Source organism: Hemitrygon akajei, chromosome 12, assembly GCF_048418815.1.
Source record: "Hemitrygon akajei chromosome 12, sHemAka1.3, whole genome shotgun sequence".
Classification (NCBI taxonomy): domain Eukaryota; kingdom Metazoa; phylum Chordata; class Chondrichthyes; order Myliobatiformes; family Dasyatidae; genus Hemitrygon; species Hemitrygon akajei.
The window spans coordinates 37,993,525-38,009,683 of NC_133135.1; the positions used below are offsets into that span (position 1 = coordinate 37,993,525).

General features: G+C 36.7%; 1 protein-coding gene across 5 annotated transcripts in view; it reads right to left on the bottom strand.

Annotated features, from left to right (window-relative positions):
* The window catches only part of rnf220a (ring finger protein 220a), a 453,324-nt gene that overhangs the window by 18,119 nt on the left and 419,046 nt on the right, over window positions 1-16,159 (bottom strand). For all 5 annotated transcript variants that reach the window (XM_073062918.1, XM_073062919.1, XM_073062916.1 and 2 more), the window contains one exon: window positions 667-741. In XM_073062918.1, the coding sequence (XP_072919019.1) occupies window positions 667-741 (75 nt within the window). The remainder of the gene's footprint in view (window positions 1-666; window positions 742-16,159) is intronic.

The following is a 16,159-nucleotide window of genomic DNA, read 5'->3' on the forward strand; positions in this document are numbered from 1 at the left end:
TGAACTTACTTCAACCCTAGTGTGTTAAGCTCAGCAATAAATGTATGCCTTTTAGTTCATTAGTTCTTTTTATACTTCAAACACTCCTTAAAACTGTGTGAAAAGACCCCTTTTCTAAATTTTTACAGCACTAGCTGTGGTACTGGTTGCTTTCATTTGTTTTATATATGATCTATGCAGCACAATCATTAAAATTCTTCTTTCTTTTCCTTATTATAAAGAAGATTTAGTTTAAATAGAACCAGGTTAATGAGAATAATCAATGAGCATTACATAGTCACATACATACATACATACACAGTTGCCATGCACTGCCCAGTTTCATAAAAAAAAAGACAGCAGTAACAAGATTACATGCATTCACTTTGATTAAAGATGCAAGGGCCCAGCATTCCAACTTTATTGCTGTCTTCAGGGTATGGTTTAATGGTAACATTAGTAACAAGCCGCCACAGCAAGCAAATTTTAAAGGACGTCGTGAAAGTGTTTATATAATAAATTGTGTATTGGAAAATGCTGGCTGCGAAACAGATGAGCATTTTCTTATTAATTGCTTCCTTCTGTAGTCCAATGTTTGAACAGATTATAACACTCTTCCCTGAAGGCACAAGGGCAGAATGACAGAAAGGGAAGGAAAAACTTGGGAAAATGAAAGGAGTTTCTTACCAATGTTCTGAGCCAGCATTCCTCACAATGAACGTGCCAGCACTGGATTGATGTAAGGGGCATCGAGTAGGAATCCTGAACAAAATAAAAAGATAAACTTACTAATTTGAAGAGTGCTGTATGAAAAAAATAAGAGAAACTATATACAGCTCATATCTCATTTTAGTTAAGTTACAAACTGTATATGAATTTGGGATGCTGTTGCATTCTATGATCAAACAAGCTCACCAAAAAATTTTACTGTAATAAATAATTATGCAAAGAAAGAATAAGAAAAGCACGTGAAACAATAGTCTTTCATTAAGTGCTATGTTAGTTGTCATCCATAAACCTTCATTTCCATCCTTACTGCCGATTCCGCTGAGAAATATAGAAATGATACCTTACAAAATAGGAGAGCATCTTTTGGCTCACTGCTTTTTCTGACTGTCTGCTTACTAGAGCAATCCATCTTGAATCCCAATGACTTGCTCTCACTCCATTCCCTAGCATTGTTCTCTGCTTCAATTAGTTATCTTCAAAAGTGGCAATGGTCTCTGACCTATCAATTGCCTCTGAATCTTCAACAATGTTTTGTGTACAACCAAACCTTGTTCACAATAAAGCAATATTAAATGATTTGGTGGGCGGAGCTTTTCTGCATTGACTGCAACTTGCTTTGCCTACTTTTCTATCCCTCTTAGGTAGCCCTCAGAATAGACGATGATTTGAGCAAAAACTTGCCAGTAGATGCTGAGTAGCATCGGGGGGAAGGGGAAGAACTGCTGATATTTTGGATTGATACCCTAAATCAGACTGTTCAACCCACCAAATTGCTCAAGCAGTTTCTTTGCTGCTTCTAATTCTACAACCTGCAGTTCCTTGTGTTTCTCTTGAAGATGACTTGCTTTCACTTCAGTACTACAGGTGGGAAGGCAATGATCTGGGGGTAATTTGGGAGCTGTTGCTCTTCCTCTGCCATTTATTATGAGTGTCTCTCTGTTCCTAATGAAAGGATTTGTCAATGGCACGGAAAATGTCCCATCTTTATTTTGAGAAGTCATTGGCTTGCGATTCCCAGGAATCAATGAAAATGTTAGTATCTTCCAGGAGGCTTTGAGAATATCATTTAATTATTTCCTCAGTTTACCTGGCAGTCTCTTGATATGCTGAATGAAAATATAGTGCCTGCTAATCTGGTGTCAGGCATGTAAATAACATAGCCGACCTACTGGAGAAAACTGAGTACATTTAGGACCGCAATACTTGAGAAATGGGCAGCGGAGGGAATGCTGATGTTGGTTCACATACCCTCTTCATTGCTAGCATTTTTAAGGGTAATCAATATCTTTCTTGTCAATTAAGTATTTGGAATTCTGGCATGTTTCCCTCATTTCGGAAACATTTAAAAAAGAAATAATTATTTTAGTAAAATCACTCATCTTTCAATACCAAAATGAACATGCACATATAATCATATTCATCTACTTAGTTTTATTGCCATACATTTGCAATCAAAGGTGATATAGCATCTAATCAGTACCATATCATCACTCTCAAAACAAGTGATTAAACGGAAACTTTGAAGAAAAATGTCTAAGAAATTATTGTTAAAAAGACAAAAAAAGATTTTTGTAATGTCATGTGTGCTTTTCTCATCAAGGGGTAAGTTATTAGTCCTGAAGAAAGAAATATCTATGCAATATGCCCCCAGCTGGAAATACATTTTATATGGAAGTGAAACCCTATCTATCCCATTGTATTATATGTAGTATTGTATATATGTGCATGTTACCATATTAACATTCTGCAGTAAATAAAATTCAAAAACTGCAGAGGCTAGAAGTCAAAAATATTTAAAAAGCTTGCTGGAAACATGCAGCAGGTCAGACAGCACACATGGAAAATAAAACAAGAGTTAACATTTCAGATTGACTTGAAAAGTTAAGTTCGACTTTCTGCCTGAGTAGCTAAGTATTTACGCAGCATTGATGATTTTAAGAATACTAGGCCAAGGAAATCATTTGGAGATTTCCCAAGGTCTGATTTATAAGTTACTACAGAAGCATGTGGCACAATACATAAACTATGAATCCCAGAGGTTTAAAAAGCCTAATCATCTACTTAACAAGAAGCACTGAGTATTTCAAACATAGAATTTGTTGAGGTACAGATTTTCCCAAGTGGGTCTTAGGAACTTAAGAAACAGAAGCAGGGACAGGCTATTTGTCCTTTCAAGTTTGCCCCACCATTCATCAAGATCACAGCAAATCTTCTCCCTCAGCAACATTTTCTAACGCCATCCCCATATCCCTTAGTGCTTGTGCTCCTGCCTTCCACTTTTCCTTAAATTGCCCTTCAGCTGATCTGGAATGTGACCTCACTGGTATGTACAGTACAGTCAGCCCTCCTTATCTGCAGGTTCCGTATGCACGGATTCAACCAACCGCGGATCAGGAAAACCTGGAAGTGCTCTTCCAGCACTCGTTCTTCAAGCATGTACAGACTTTTTTTCTTGTCATTATTCCCTAAACAATACAGTATAACAACTATTTACATAGCATTTACATTGTATTAGGTACTATAAGTAATCTAGAGATAATTTAAGAGTACAGGCAGTCCCCAGGTTATAAACAAGTTCCGTTCCTGAGTCTGTCTTTAAGTCGGATTTGAAGTTGGAACAGGTACATCCATTATTATTTAGTGTCAGTTAGTCAAACATTTGTCTTAGTATATAGTACATATTTTACCTTTCTATGCATATAAAACACTTAAGAAACGTATGTACTTCAATAATTAAACCACTGCATTGCTTAGCAATAATTGTACCTTTCATCGGGGCAGGGCCTTTCACATGCTGCATTAAAATTATTCCGATTGTTGACCGACTGTAGCTTAACGCTTTTCCAACGACAATGACGTTTCACCTCTTTCCGATTGCTTTATTACTTCCACTTTATTTTCAATTGTGATCGTGATTATTTTTGTGAACAGAAACACTGCGGATTCAGAGCTGCACCTGCTCCTAAAGTCCACCGCACTGAGACAGGTTAAATAAGGTCCGAGGTTCCACTGGGTCCTAAAGACCACCGCACTGGTCAGGCTAAATAAGCGACTTGAGCATCCACATTTTTTGGTATCAGCGGGGGGGGGGGGGGGGGGGGGGTCCCGGAACCAATCCCCCGCGGATAAGGAGGGCCAACCGTACTAGAGGCAAGCAATGGCAGGACCTGAACAACACAGTAAGGACAAGTAGGCCAGAACAAACTCCCCATAAGACCTACCTTTACTGGCTGAAAACCTCTGATTTTCAGAAAAATTGTTAAAAATACATAGTTATTAAACAATTATGTATTTAAAAATAATTAAAATGTTTAAGTACAATACAAAGAATTCTAATATAACCTTCCTTTATCTTTATTGCAATCTGCATTTAAACGAATGGCCTATCAGATCCTGCGCAAGGTCCAATGCTGTGCCAGACCCAATAGCAGATTCCTCAGCATCTCAGCAAGCTACTGCTCCATGCTTGGAAAATACCCAGGTGCACTTTACCACTGAGTTCAGAATTCCTGTAAGAAATTGGAAACATACTGGCACTTCTGTTGAGAAATGCCAGCAGTTCCATGCAGCACTACATGCAAAACTCAGCAAAATCAAACTGACATTCATGGGCCTATAATCAAACATGAATGGCATGTTTGGATGCCTTTGAAATACAAGCACTGCAGCAACAATACAACATCTTTAAGAGGAAACCAAGGGAAGGAAAACACCGAGATTATTTTTATTTTTTATTTTTAAAAAGCTCTATGTAGCTTTCTCTACAACTGCTACAACCAGTATCACTTTGGCACATTATCCACAATTTGAAATGTGCACAAATATCAAGACATTTTAAAAGGGAATTGTAGCTTCAGTTTCAATGTCTTTGCCACAAATATGCAAGAACAGCAAAATGACACTGAAGATTCATTCCCCATTAAAATTGAAAATAAAGGCTAAAGTCTTAGATCCTAGTGTAATTTTTCTTCAATATTCACAATACACATTAATTCTTTACCACAAGGTGGAGCTAAAGTTAATAGTTTTCTACAAGCTGACTTTCTAAACGATATCCAAATAGACATGGAAGAGACATTATTTTATCTATATAGTTATAGTAAGACTGATTAAACAAATGTTTTCATCATAGATAACTTTTTTATTTTCATATGCTAAAGTATCTAGAACTAGACTGTTTAAGGTGCGAGGCAGGAGGTTTATAGAGGATTCAAGGGCTACAGTTTTCAGAGTAGTGGTAACTGGAATGAACTACCAGAATAGATGGTATAAGTTGGAAAACTAATAACATTTATGAGGCATCTGGACAGATTCTTGAATGAGCAAGGCACAGAGAAACATGGAATTAATGCAGGCACGGACAGGCACGATGGTCAATATAGATGTGGCTGGTCAAAGGGCTTGTTTCTATGCTATACAAATCAGTGTCTTTATGAAACTCAGAGTGGCCCTAATGCCCCTCTAAATGAACATACTGAATTTCAATCAGATTTTAAACTATGAAATTCTTTCCTAAAATCAGAATGAAAAATACCTCTTAATGGAAGATATGTGATGACTATTCTTTATTAAACTTTAGTTTGAAGAACAAATTAACTTCAGAAACAACGTAAGGGATCTCTTTACCCCATCCGAGTACTGCTGATCTCGCTACATAAACTTTTTTTAAAAAGTTCATCTTTTCTAACTGCAATCTATATTTATACATACATCCAAAGGCATTTGGTATCAGAAGGAAATAGTTCTATCAGTCCAATAACTTAACAAACTGAACGATTGTGAATTAAAGTTTCTTAAAATAACATTATGCCATGCTGCAGTACATTGGCTTAATTGAGTTGGCAGTAAATGACAACGTTCCTAAAACTTTTGGTGAATTTAGATGAGAAATAGAATCTGTGCTCTCATTAATAAGAAGTCAAACCTGTGAGCACGTTTGGTTAAAAAAAAGTCATTCGTAATGGATTAAAACGTTGGGATGTGTGTTTAAAAAATAACTGCTGCTTCCCATTCCCCATTTTCATTACAACTGTGGAAAATAAAATTTAATCAATAGGTCACAACTTGAACAATGTTGTTTTTCTATAATTTGATGCTGTAATCAGTATTTAACTCTTCTTTTATTCCATGGAATAAAAGGAAATGACCAACCACCTGAAGGCTGCTAGATATAAAAATACAACATTGGAACCCAGTCAGATAAAATGGTTGCTGGTTGCGTATCATAATATTGTGCCTACTATTTACGACCGCATTCTGGGAAATTTCATCTTTTATTTGATTGTTAAAGGTTCAAAGGTTCATTTATTTTCATTGTTAGGTTTAAAATAAAAGAATAATTGATTATGGTTTCACTGACTGATCTCCAGTTTGGGTACAGCCTCCTTTTGAACTTCCTGTGTCTGCCCAGAGTACACTGACTGTTACATTGTCAAAATACCTGCTATTTTTCTGCAAGATTTCTTTACAATAATTGCACCAAGCTTGTATGCCTTTTGATGCTCACTTGGAGACCTGTTTAAAACAATATTCATGCTTTCTCTCCACCTCATTTCATCTAGACCAGGAAGCTGAAGCTTCTTTATTTTTATTTAATGTATTTAGAGATGCAGCACCCTACTGGCCCAACAAGCCCGCGCAGCCCAACTTCACCCATGTGACCAATTAGCCTACTAACTTCTACATCTTTGCAATGTGGGAGGAAACCCATACGGTCACAGTGTGAACACACAAACTCCTACAGACAACAGCAGAATTGAAGCCGGGTCACTGGTGGTGTAACAGCATTACGCTAACCACTATTCTCTATTCTACCGTGCAGCCCCAACATTTTGTGGCTTTTGATCTCTCTTCAAATACTTGATATATATAGCTAGGGTGCCTAAGATTTTTGCACAGTACTATATTTGTCAACGTGGAGTGGACAGCAAGGTTGTAAATCTGGCAGAAGCAAAGGATGTTGGGAATGGTGAGGGTGGACTGCCAGGGTGTGGGGTCGCTCAGGTGCAGTCACATCCAGCCCTGAGACACCAGAAAAGGTTACTTGATTCCAAACAATTGGTTTATTGATTATTACAGAATGCCTCTTTGGAGCGTCCCATACCCTCCCCTCTCCCTTCCCCTTTTCCCAACCATGATCTTCTCTCCTTGCCCCCTTCCACTTTCAGTTCACAATAGAGTCCCATATCAAAATTAGGTTTATCATCACTCACATATGTCAATAAGTTAGTTTTTTTTTGCAGCAGCAATACAATACATAGAATTACTACAGTACTATGCAAAAATCTTAGACACCCTAGCTATATATGTGTGTCTTAGATGTTTGCACAGTGCTGTATGTATATGCATTGTGGCAAGCAGAACTGAATATAATACTCCAAATTATGGCTAACCAATAGTGTGTTAATCATTTACCAAAGTTCCCTGGGATTTGCACTGTAGTACTGTTCTCTGATTCACCAATGTAACATTAAAGCAGATCTCATTAATTATTCCTGTCTATTCATCATAAACTAATTATGTTTATTCCCAGAATCAACACAAACTAGACTTCCTTTCGTACCTTTTTCACAACTGCAGAGAGTATTTAAATCACAGGAGAAAAAAATGATATCAGTCTTTCGTGGGTTATTTAAACTCCTGTTTAGACACACCTGGATGAGTGAGGTTTCTTGGCACCTTAGGTGGATGTGTAATTAGGAAGGGAGTGCTGCTCAGATTAACCAGAATAATAACATGACCCCAAGTTTGTCTAATCAGGGCTGCATTGCTGAAATTTAGAAACTAAGGGGCAAATTGACTGTTTTCAAAATATTTAGAAAAACTACTTACACTGACTGACTGAGAGAACTGATGATTAAGTATGATGGTCTAAAACTTGAAGTCAAGCGCTTCATTAAAATACTTCTAAAGGAAAAGAGTGGCAACAAGATGAATCTCTTATTTGTCAACTGGAAAATTAAAATAGGTCAACTATTAATATTAAAGCAGAGACTGGCTGACCTTCATTACCCAAAGGCATTAAGGTGATTGGGGCAATTGAGCATGTGGAGTTAGGCACTTGTCAGCCATTCTCGCACTGAACATCAGAAGAGGCTCCAGGGCAGAAATGAAGGGCTCCTGTTCCCATATTCCAATTTTTTTTTGGTGTAATGAAGAAACTCATATTTAATTTTGAACATTAATATACACTATAAATTTCTGATCAATATGTTTGCAATGATCCAAGGGACATCATGCCCCACTAATCCAAAATTCCTCTCACAAGGATTGCATGGTCTTTATTAACAAGTAAATTCAAATGAAATCCCACATTGTCTTTGATTTTAAGAGGCCATATTGTTAAATAATTTTGCCAAGATGCTCAATGGATATCCCACAGAGAACACTGTAGGAGTAGGAAGAAATGCAATCACTTAGACATAAGTGGAATCAAGCGAGGCATTCATCTTCAAATAGACATCAGAGAAGAGCTGTTAGAAGAGGATGATGTGATCATTTCATATTAAATACAGCAACAAAACTGGAAAGGACAAGAAAGGATAACAAATCTTGGTGACTGTCAGTTGCCTTTGATTAGGGTCATTCTTTTCCTATTCTTCATTTCATTTCTGTAAATTACTGTGGGATGTTTTTGTTTATTCCCATTTTTTGCCTGACTCATTAATTTGCTGTCTATCTATTTAGTTTGCTTTTATTTACTTTTATCTTTTAGGGTCAAACATTATCGATTTAAAACTGTGCTGCTTCTAACTATATTTTGACAAAATAACCCAGTTTAGCTTCTCTTCACATTTTTTGTTCCTCTGAAATACATTTAGAAATAGCTGATGTTTCCTTGCCCTGCTGCCAAATAAACCAAAACCTAATCATATTGCGATTACTAGTTCCCAAAGGCTTCACTGTTACAATAACGTGCATGTGTTTTGATATCTGTAAACTTGACCCTGATGCCAATTGATCCTAGTGGGTTTCATGACATTTTGAGAAGTATTCACTAATATTCTGTACTTCATGATTATACCAAATTTGTGATTCTACGTACGTCACCTACATTTGAGCATTCAGAAGTACAGTAATAGTCAATTAATTGTACCAAATAATATTAAAAAAACTATATCTTTAATCAAAGATCACTAAGTTATATGGTGATAGGTAGACTTTCAGTCTTAGAAATACATGGTCTCTTTCATTACAGTATCAATCTTCTGGATAACAAGATTTTCCCTCCATTATCCTGTGTAGAAGCCTATTCCCGTTATTTATACTACTCCTAATGTCCGGACATCAGTCGAGTTTTCCTATTACCAGTTTATGGATGTCGCCCAGTCCAGTAATTGAGATTTAATTCGAAATGAGATTTTACTTTCCTGCTTCTCATTGTCATTTGTATACTTGTATATGGGCTCCTTCCATTTACTTCCATTCAAGAATGTAGAATCAAAATTTGAAATCTTTCCTTACACTTCATACTTTGCATTTTGGTAATTCAAAGAAACCACAATATTCAAAGTCCTTAGTGTGGTATTTGCCAACTAACTCTATATAAGGGCAACCCAACTAGACATACTTTTAATTCAATCCCTCTAGCCACAGTCCTGAAAGTTCCCCCCCCCCCCAGCTGTTTATGCAACACCTTTTATTTGCAATTGCATCAGTCCCCACTAGTTCTCTGACAGTGCATTCCAGATCTGAACCACTTACTACATAAAAACAAGATCACCCTCAGATCACTTTGCCAATCAGTTTCATGCAGTGTCACCTCCACAACCACCCTCCATGACTCAATTCTTGATCCCTCCACTAATAATAACTATTTCCATATCTATCATTCATGGTTTTAAATAACTCTACCACATCCTCTTGTGCTCTAAAAAATTACCACATTTTAGAGCCACTTATAGTCTTAACTAACAGGTGGTTAGGTTGGTTTCACTTAACAAATTTACTTCTTTCCATTCTGTTTTCCCTTCAGAATTTTGCTAATGTACAGTTAAATTATAAATATGAATTACAGTTAAATATATCTATTCTACCCATGCTGGGAGGAATTGAGTTCCACATCTTTGAGTAAAGAACTTTCTTTGGAACTTCCCACTAAGTTATCAATGACTAGTTGAAAACATTTTCTCAGCTGTTATTCTATTTTCATTCCGTTAAATAATCTTGTAAGGTCCTAGGTCTTTTTTCCAGACTAAAAAGCCCAGTTTATAATAGCTCCCTGATTCTATTCCCATTTCTTTTACATCAATATCACTCAATTTCACTTTACAACAATTATAACACAAGATAATTGCGAGTCTATCTCATAATCCCAGATAACAGCAAAGAGAACTTCATCAGCCTCTCTGCATTGCCCTTCTTCTTTCAACTAATTCCAACACTTTGCCATCCTGTTTCACATCCTGTTTAAATTTGTCAAGAAACACAAATTCACTGCCATATCAAAATAGATTCAATATGTGTTCTCCAAGTCTTTTGAATCTCACGAGCACCATTTCATGACGCAACCAAGGTGTTAAATGTTTAAAGTGAGAATAAAGGAGGGTACTGAATTTATAAAGTGCTTTTTAAAATCTTACCCTAAAGGTCAGTAGAGTCATGGTATAAAGACTATAGTAATCAGAGCAAGCTTAAGACATAATTTGTGCAAATGAAGGTTATACCATTCAGAAGTAACATTCAGATGGATTTGCATTAGACAACTAGTTGGAATCATAACTTCTTTCAACTACAGCCAAACAATCACAGAAACAATCACTTATATAATCACATACATATACAATCACTGTATCCATCACCTACATTGACTTGCTGACTGTTTTAAAAATTCTTAGCTTTATTCTTAAAGTTTTCTCCATCGCAAATTTCCTTCTTAGGCTTCACCATTCCTTGGCTTTCCTTCAAGAACTACAAATTTATCCAAGTCTAAGCTCTTGCACTGCCCCAACTTCTCAAAAGTAGTGCAATTACTTGAGGCTTTACTACATAATAATGCAAGTACTAGGATGACCACAAAATGATTATGTCTTCTGGTACACAAAAATATACCAAAAAACTTGAATTATTTACTATTTCTTTCTGCAGAATATTCTTTAGAGTCTTTATTGCACTACTAACGATGATTATCTATTGATAACATAAGAAACAAATTAAGGATATGTCACAGAGATCCATTTGTAGTAATGGTGCAAGGCAGAATGATGTATGCTCCAGTAAATAATCAAGCAAGTCCATTGCCAAGTCTCATCCTAGCACTGAAGAGAAGACAGAGTATTATCACACCTCTCATCTCAAATGAAATTTTAATGTTGTGTCTAAAAATGATTGAGAGGCATTTTTCTGGACCTTCTGGCCATTTAACTTTCCTGCAAATAATTTAAATGTTCACGACTAGCAGATGCATTTAATTTTTTTTTAAAGCAGCTCATTTTGTAAATGGAATAAAATAGGTGTTAAAATCCACTTCCAGGCAAGATAGATTGTTGAGAATAAATCGTAGTTATTGAACTGAGACTCATAGCTGCAAACAAAATACAGCGGATTCCGATTAATTAAAACACATCAGGTCCAGTACATTTTGGCCCAATTAAGTGGCTGCCACAATTAGCTGGTTTCATGGAAATAGTTAAAATATATTTAAAAAAAGACAAACTACAGCTTAACTGTGTAACAAATTGTGTATTTGAATGAAATACAGAACAAATTAGAACACTACCAAAACTCCTACAGTACTATAAAACTGTGTACTAGTTCCAAATAGTTATCAATGGAGGAATTAATCCAGTGTACACTGCCACGTTCTTTTGATTGACTGTAAATGAACAAAATCAGCACAGACACCTAGTTCAGATAATGAACTGCTTTCATACAATGTGCTCCATGACTGCGTCATTCAAATCTTCATTTTTATTTGTAATATTCAGGATGATTGCCGATACCTTAAAATACTTTGTAGTTCCTAACTTGTTGAAGTAATGAAATCGTTACATTTTCACTCCTTGCTATGTCTGGCATCACCAAGCTCGAAGCTTGAAACCGCAGAGAAAAAAAGTTCTGAATGGTCTTACTGCTTAGTACTCACCAGTTATCAGTGATAAAAATCACTGTTTTTTTAAAAACAAACACACAAGTGACGCTATTTATAAAATGTTTAGCACCAGTCTCCTGCCCCTGTTAAGAAGCACAGTGTCCCAAATAAGGGCTGCTCTGATGAACTATACAGTGAAAAGCTATTTCTAGCCCAACAAACTATAGGTGTCAAACTGGGAGTTGATCACCTTCCACAACGTTACCGTATAATTTTCTTAAGCAACTGCTCCTGAGTGAAGAAAGCCTGATTTATGAACAATGCATAAAGAATACAAACTCCCATATTATTAAATTCAAAAGTCTGATTAAGTACATACGATCATTCCTACAAATACCAGAAGTAGCTTCCTCTGTCTCTCCAAGTTTAGTAATTGTTCTTTCTGATGAAGGGGCTCAGCCTGAAACATCAACTGTTTATTCCTCTCCATAGATGCTGCTTGGCCAGCTGAGTTGCTCCAGGATTTTGTGGATTACTCTGGATTTCCAACATCTGCAGAATCTCTTGTATTTATTATTTGGTCTCTTCTGTCTTATATGCTCTAGCTGCCATTCAATTCAATTTAGTGGAAGTATGGTTAACAGAACGCACTCGTTACCTAGAGATTACCTGTAACAATCTTTCATATGGACAGCAATAAATGTCAGTGCCAAGTCAATGTAGTTTGCAAAGGTCTGCATTTTGCAACCTAACAACAACTCAGATTAACAAGGAAACCAGGAAGATGCTGTACAAATTCTCCACCTCCTCCACAAGCACCAGTATACTGAAAGATCATAGGCAGACTTGATAGTCACATAACTTTGTGAAGTTGTGGCACTTACTCATGCAACATATATAATAGGGAAAAAAAGGGTTTATTATTTCCAGAGTTCAATGGTATAATAGGTCATAACTGCTGCCAAGTGGCTATTCTATTATTGAAAATTTAGTTTTGCAAGAGTTATTCCTTCAAACTTTAACACTGAAGATGATAATTTTTAAAATTCTATATCATACCATCTTAAATAAATTTTTCAGAACATTTTGTTCACTGTATATCGCTTAAGATTGAGTTAAACTTCTTGGTAGAGAATCTTTGAGGCTTGATTGGTTAAACTATATGACAGATTATAGAGAACTACCGTGGTTTTTGTGTTCCCACAAATCCACACCCATATTAAAGTGTACCAGATGGCTTGAACCTTAATTACTGCATATTAAGAGTGTGAAGCACTCTGATTCCTGGATCTTTTTAAGCTGCAGAAATGCGAACTGCTGATGTTACACTTTCTTCCCACCAGTAGAAGTTAGCTAGATCACTAAAATGCAATGAAAACTAATCAATGGTTTACTTTCCACGTTGGAGGAAGTGTGTGGGGGGGGGGGGGGGGGGGGTCTGTGAGGATACGGCACTCAAAGAACTTTGTGGAGGCAGGATAATGTAGATATTTGAGGAACAATATGGCAATAACAGGAGAAAATATAGCAGATACTTGGGAAGGAATGTAGCATATAGTTTCACGGTGAGGAATATTGAATGCCATTGTATTTTTTAGACTAGTAAACAGTAAAGTAGATAATAGAGGTTAATTAATATATATTTCTTCTCAAGTGACTGATATGAAACTCCTAGTAATGTTGTTCAGCTATGTCCTTATTTGGACTCGGGTTGGTTACAAAGCCACTCCCTGCGTCACCAAAACAGGAAACAACCGAGAAATATCTCCAAAGTTGTGCCCAGCAATCACCTGGAAGGGTCAGTTATTGCATATTATCAAAACAAGTAAGGTTTAGTCACGTAGCCTCCTTCTGTGCAATGATGGACACATGGTGTAGAATTTGTCCTTGGCTCAACCCGTCGAACTGAAGGCAAGTCATGGGCAAACATTCAATCAGACAATCAAGCCACATAAAGTCTTCAGGGAAGTCTAAGTTCAATGTAATGGAAGTACTGCTCATTTGTTGGTGATCCAGTTCAATACACATGTCAAGTTGAAAATGGAATGCTGCACTCAATTTGGTATTATGGAACTGAGTAAGACAAGCTGCAGAGAATAGTAGAAAATAATTAGCATTGGGACAGAGACAGAAAACAGAAATACCTGAAACTATGAGAAGTTATATATTTGCGGAAAAATCAAATCACACCAAATCAACTTATACAGTATTTCCCACATTCACCTACAGAAACAGCAGGTGTCAAGTGATAAAATCACTGAGATGCAGAAATGGATTACTGGTGCCATGGCAGCAAGTATCACAGCTCACATGCAATTTATTTTTTTTGAACTAGAAATTACTAAAGCTTACCTGCAAAATTGAAAATACAACTCACATTTTGCTAGGCTTCTAAATTTCAGTGAAGTCCTGTAAGCAAATTACCAGCCTCACTCATGCATAGAGCATAGGAACAGTCCAGGCCCTTTGGTTCATGATGTTCTGCTGACCTTTCAGCCTACTCCAAGATCAATCTAACCCTTCCCTTCCACATAACCCTCCATGTTCTTTTTTCATCCACATGAGCACTGGCAGTTGAGCATCAAAACAGAAATAAATCTAAATGCATTTCTTCAGAAATCCAGATGTAATCTATAACCAGAAGGAAGACGCCATACTTAAAAGTCAGTCATTTAAATAATGAGAGAAAAGGGTTAATTGCAATGTAATTAAAATCAGCAGAAGATTAAGGATATCAATCAGGACCAAGTTTCAAAGTATTAAGAGTTCTTTCATTCAATAGTTCAGTTATTGTAAGCTCCATTTCTTATCTTTGTACTTCCTGAATTTTTACAGCTCTCAACAAACTAATTATCAAAGTACATATAGTTCACCATATACAACCCTGAGATCGCTTTGTTGCAGGCATACACAGTAAACTGAAGAAACACAATAGAATCAATGAAAGACCACCTTAACAGGACGGACAAATGACCAATCTGCAAAATACAACAAACTATGCAAATACAAAAGAGAAAAATAAATAATAAATAAGCAATAACTATCAAGAACATGAGATGAAGAGCCGTTGAAAATTAGTCCATAGGTTGTGGGAACAAGTGAAGTTGTTGGGGCAAGTGAAGTTATCCCTACTGATTGAGGAACCTGATGGTTGAGGGGTAATAACTGTTCCTAAAACTGATGGTGGGGTCATGAGGCTCCAGTGTCTTCTTGCTGATGTCAGTAACGAGAAGAGAGCATGCCTGGGTGGTGGGGGTCGTTGATGATGGATGCTGCTTTCTTACAACATTGCCCCATGTAGATATGCTCAATGGTGGGGAGGGTTTTACCCACGACAGACAGGCCATATCCACTACTTTTTGTACAATTTTCCATTCAAGGATATTGGTGCTTCCATACCAGGCCATGATGCAACTAGTCAATATACTATCCAGTAGTTAAGGTCTTAGATGTCTTGCTGAGTTCTGGCAAACTTCTAAGGAAGTAGAGGTGCTGCCGTGCTTTCTTTTCTTCGTCTGTCGTGCTAGGCCCAGGACAGATCCTCTGAAATGATAACACTGAGGAATTTAAAGTTGTTGACCCTCCACCTCTGATCCCATGGTGAGGCCTGGCTTATGGACCTCCAGTTTCCTCTTCCTGAAGTCAACAGTCTGCTCCTTGGTCTTGCTGACACTGAGTGAGAGGTTGTTGTTGTGGCACCACTCAGCCAGATTTTCAATCTCCCTCCTATATGCTGATTAATCACTGTGTGTATTTAGTACTTCAGTAATACTTGAGTAATATTGTAAATACCTTGTTCAGTTAAGTATTCTTTGTTGTTTACATACTTCATTAAGCCACTATGTCTGTCACATGTGCATGCCTCGCTAAAATTAAAAATGTAATATACACATTCTCCTCGGCTCCTGTCTTTTTCTTTCAATTAATTGTATCTTTTGGTGTTACAAAACATAACAGACATGATAAGGAAATTTTAAATGAAACTGAGATGAACCTACCTGTTGAAGTGCAGCGACACTTTACAGTTTTTAAAAAAGTGCAGTCAGACGTTCAGGTTAAAAAAAATTGAGGCTCATTTTTTTTCTTCGCATGAGGAGAAAGACATCGAAGTTTTTTTTTAAAAAGCAGAAAATGGGTGAATTTGCAGGTTCATAAAGTGAGTACTGGGTGATAATAATCATAAATTTTTTAACAAGAGCAGAAATGACTGGCTATATTGGAAAGATAAGTGCATTTGATTGCACAAAAAATGACTAGAATATCTACAGTGAACGAACTGAGCAGTATTTTGAAGCAAATGAAATAGCCAATGCAAAGCAAGTGCCAGTTCTGCTGAGTGTAATAGGTGGAAAAGCACACCACCTTGCTTAGAAGTTTAACTACCCCAACCAAACCAGCTGAAATGAGCTTTGCTGATATCAC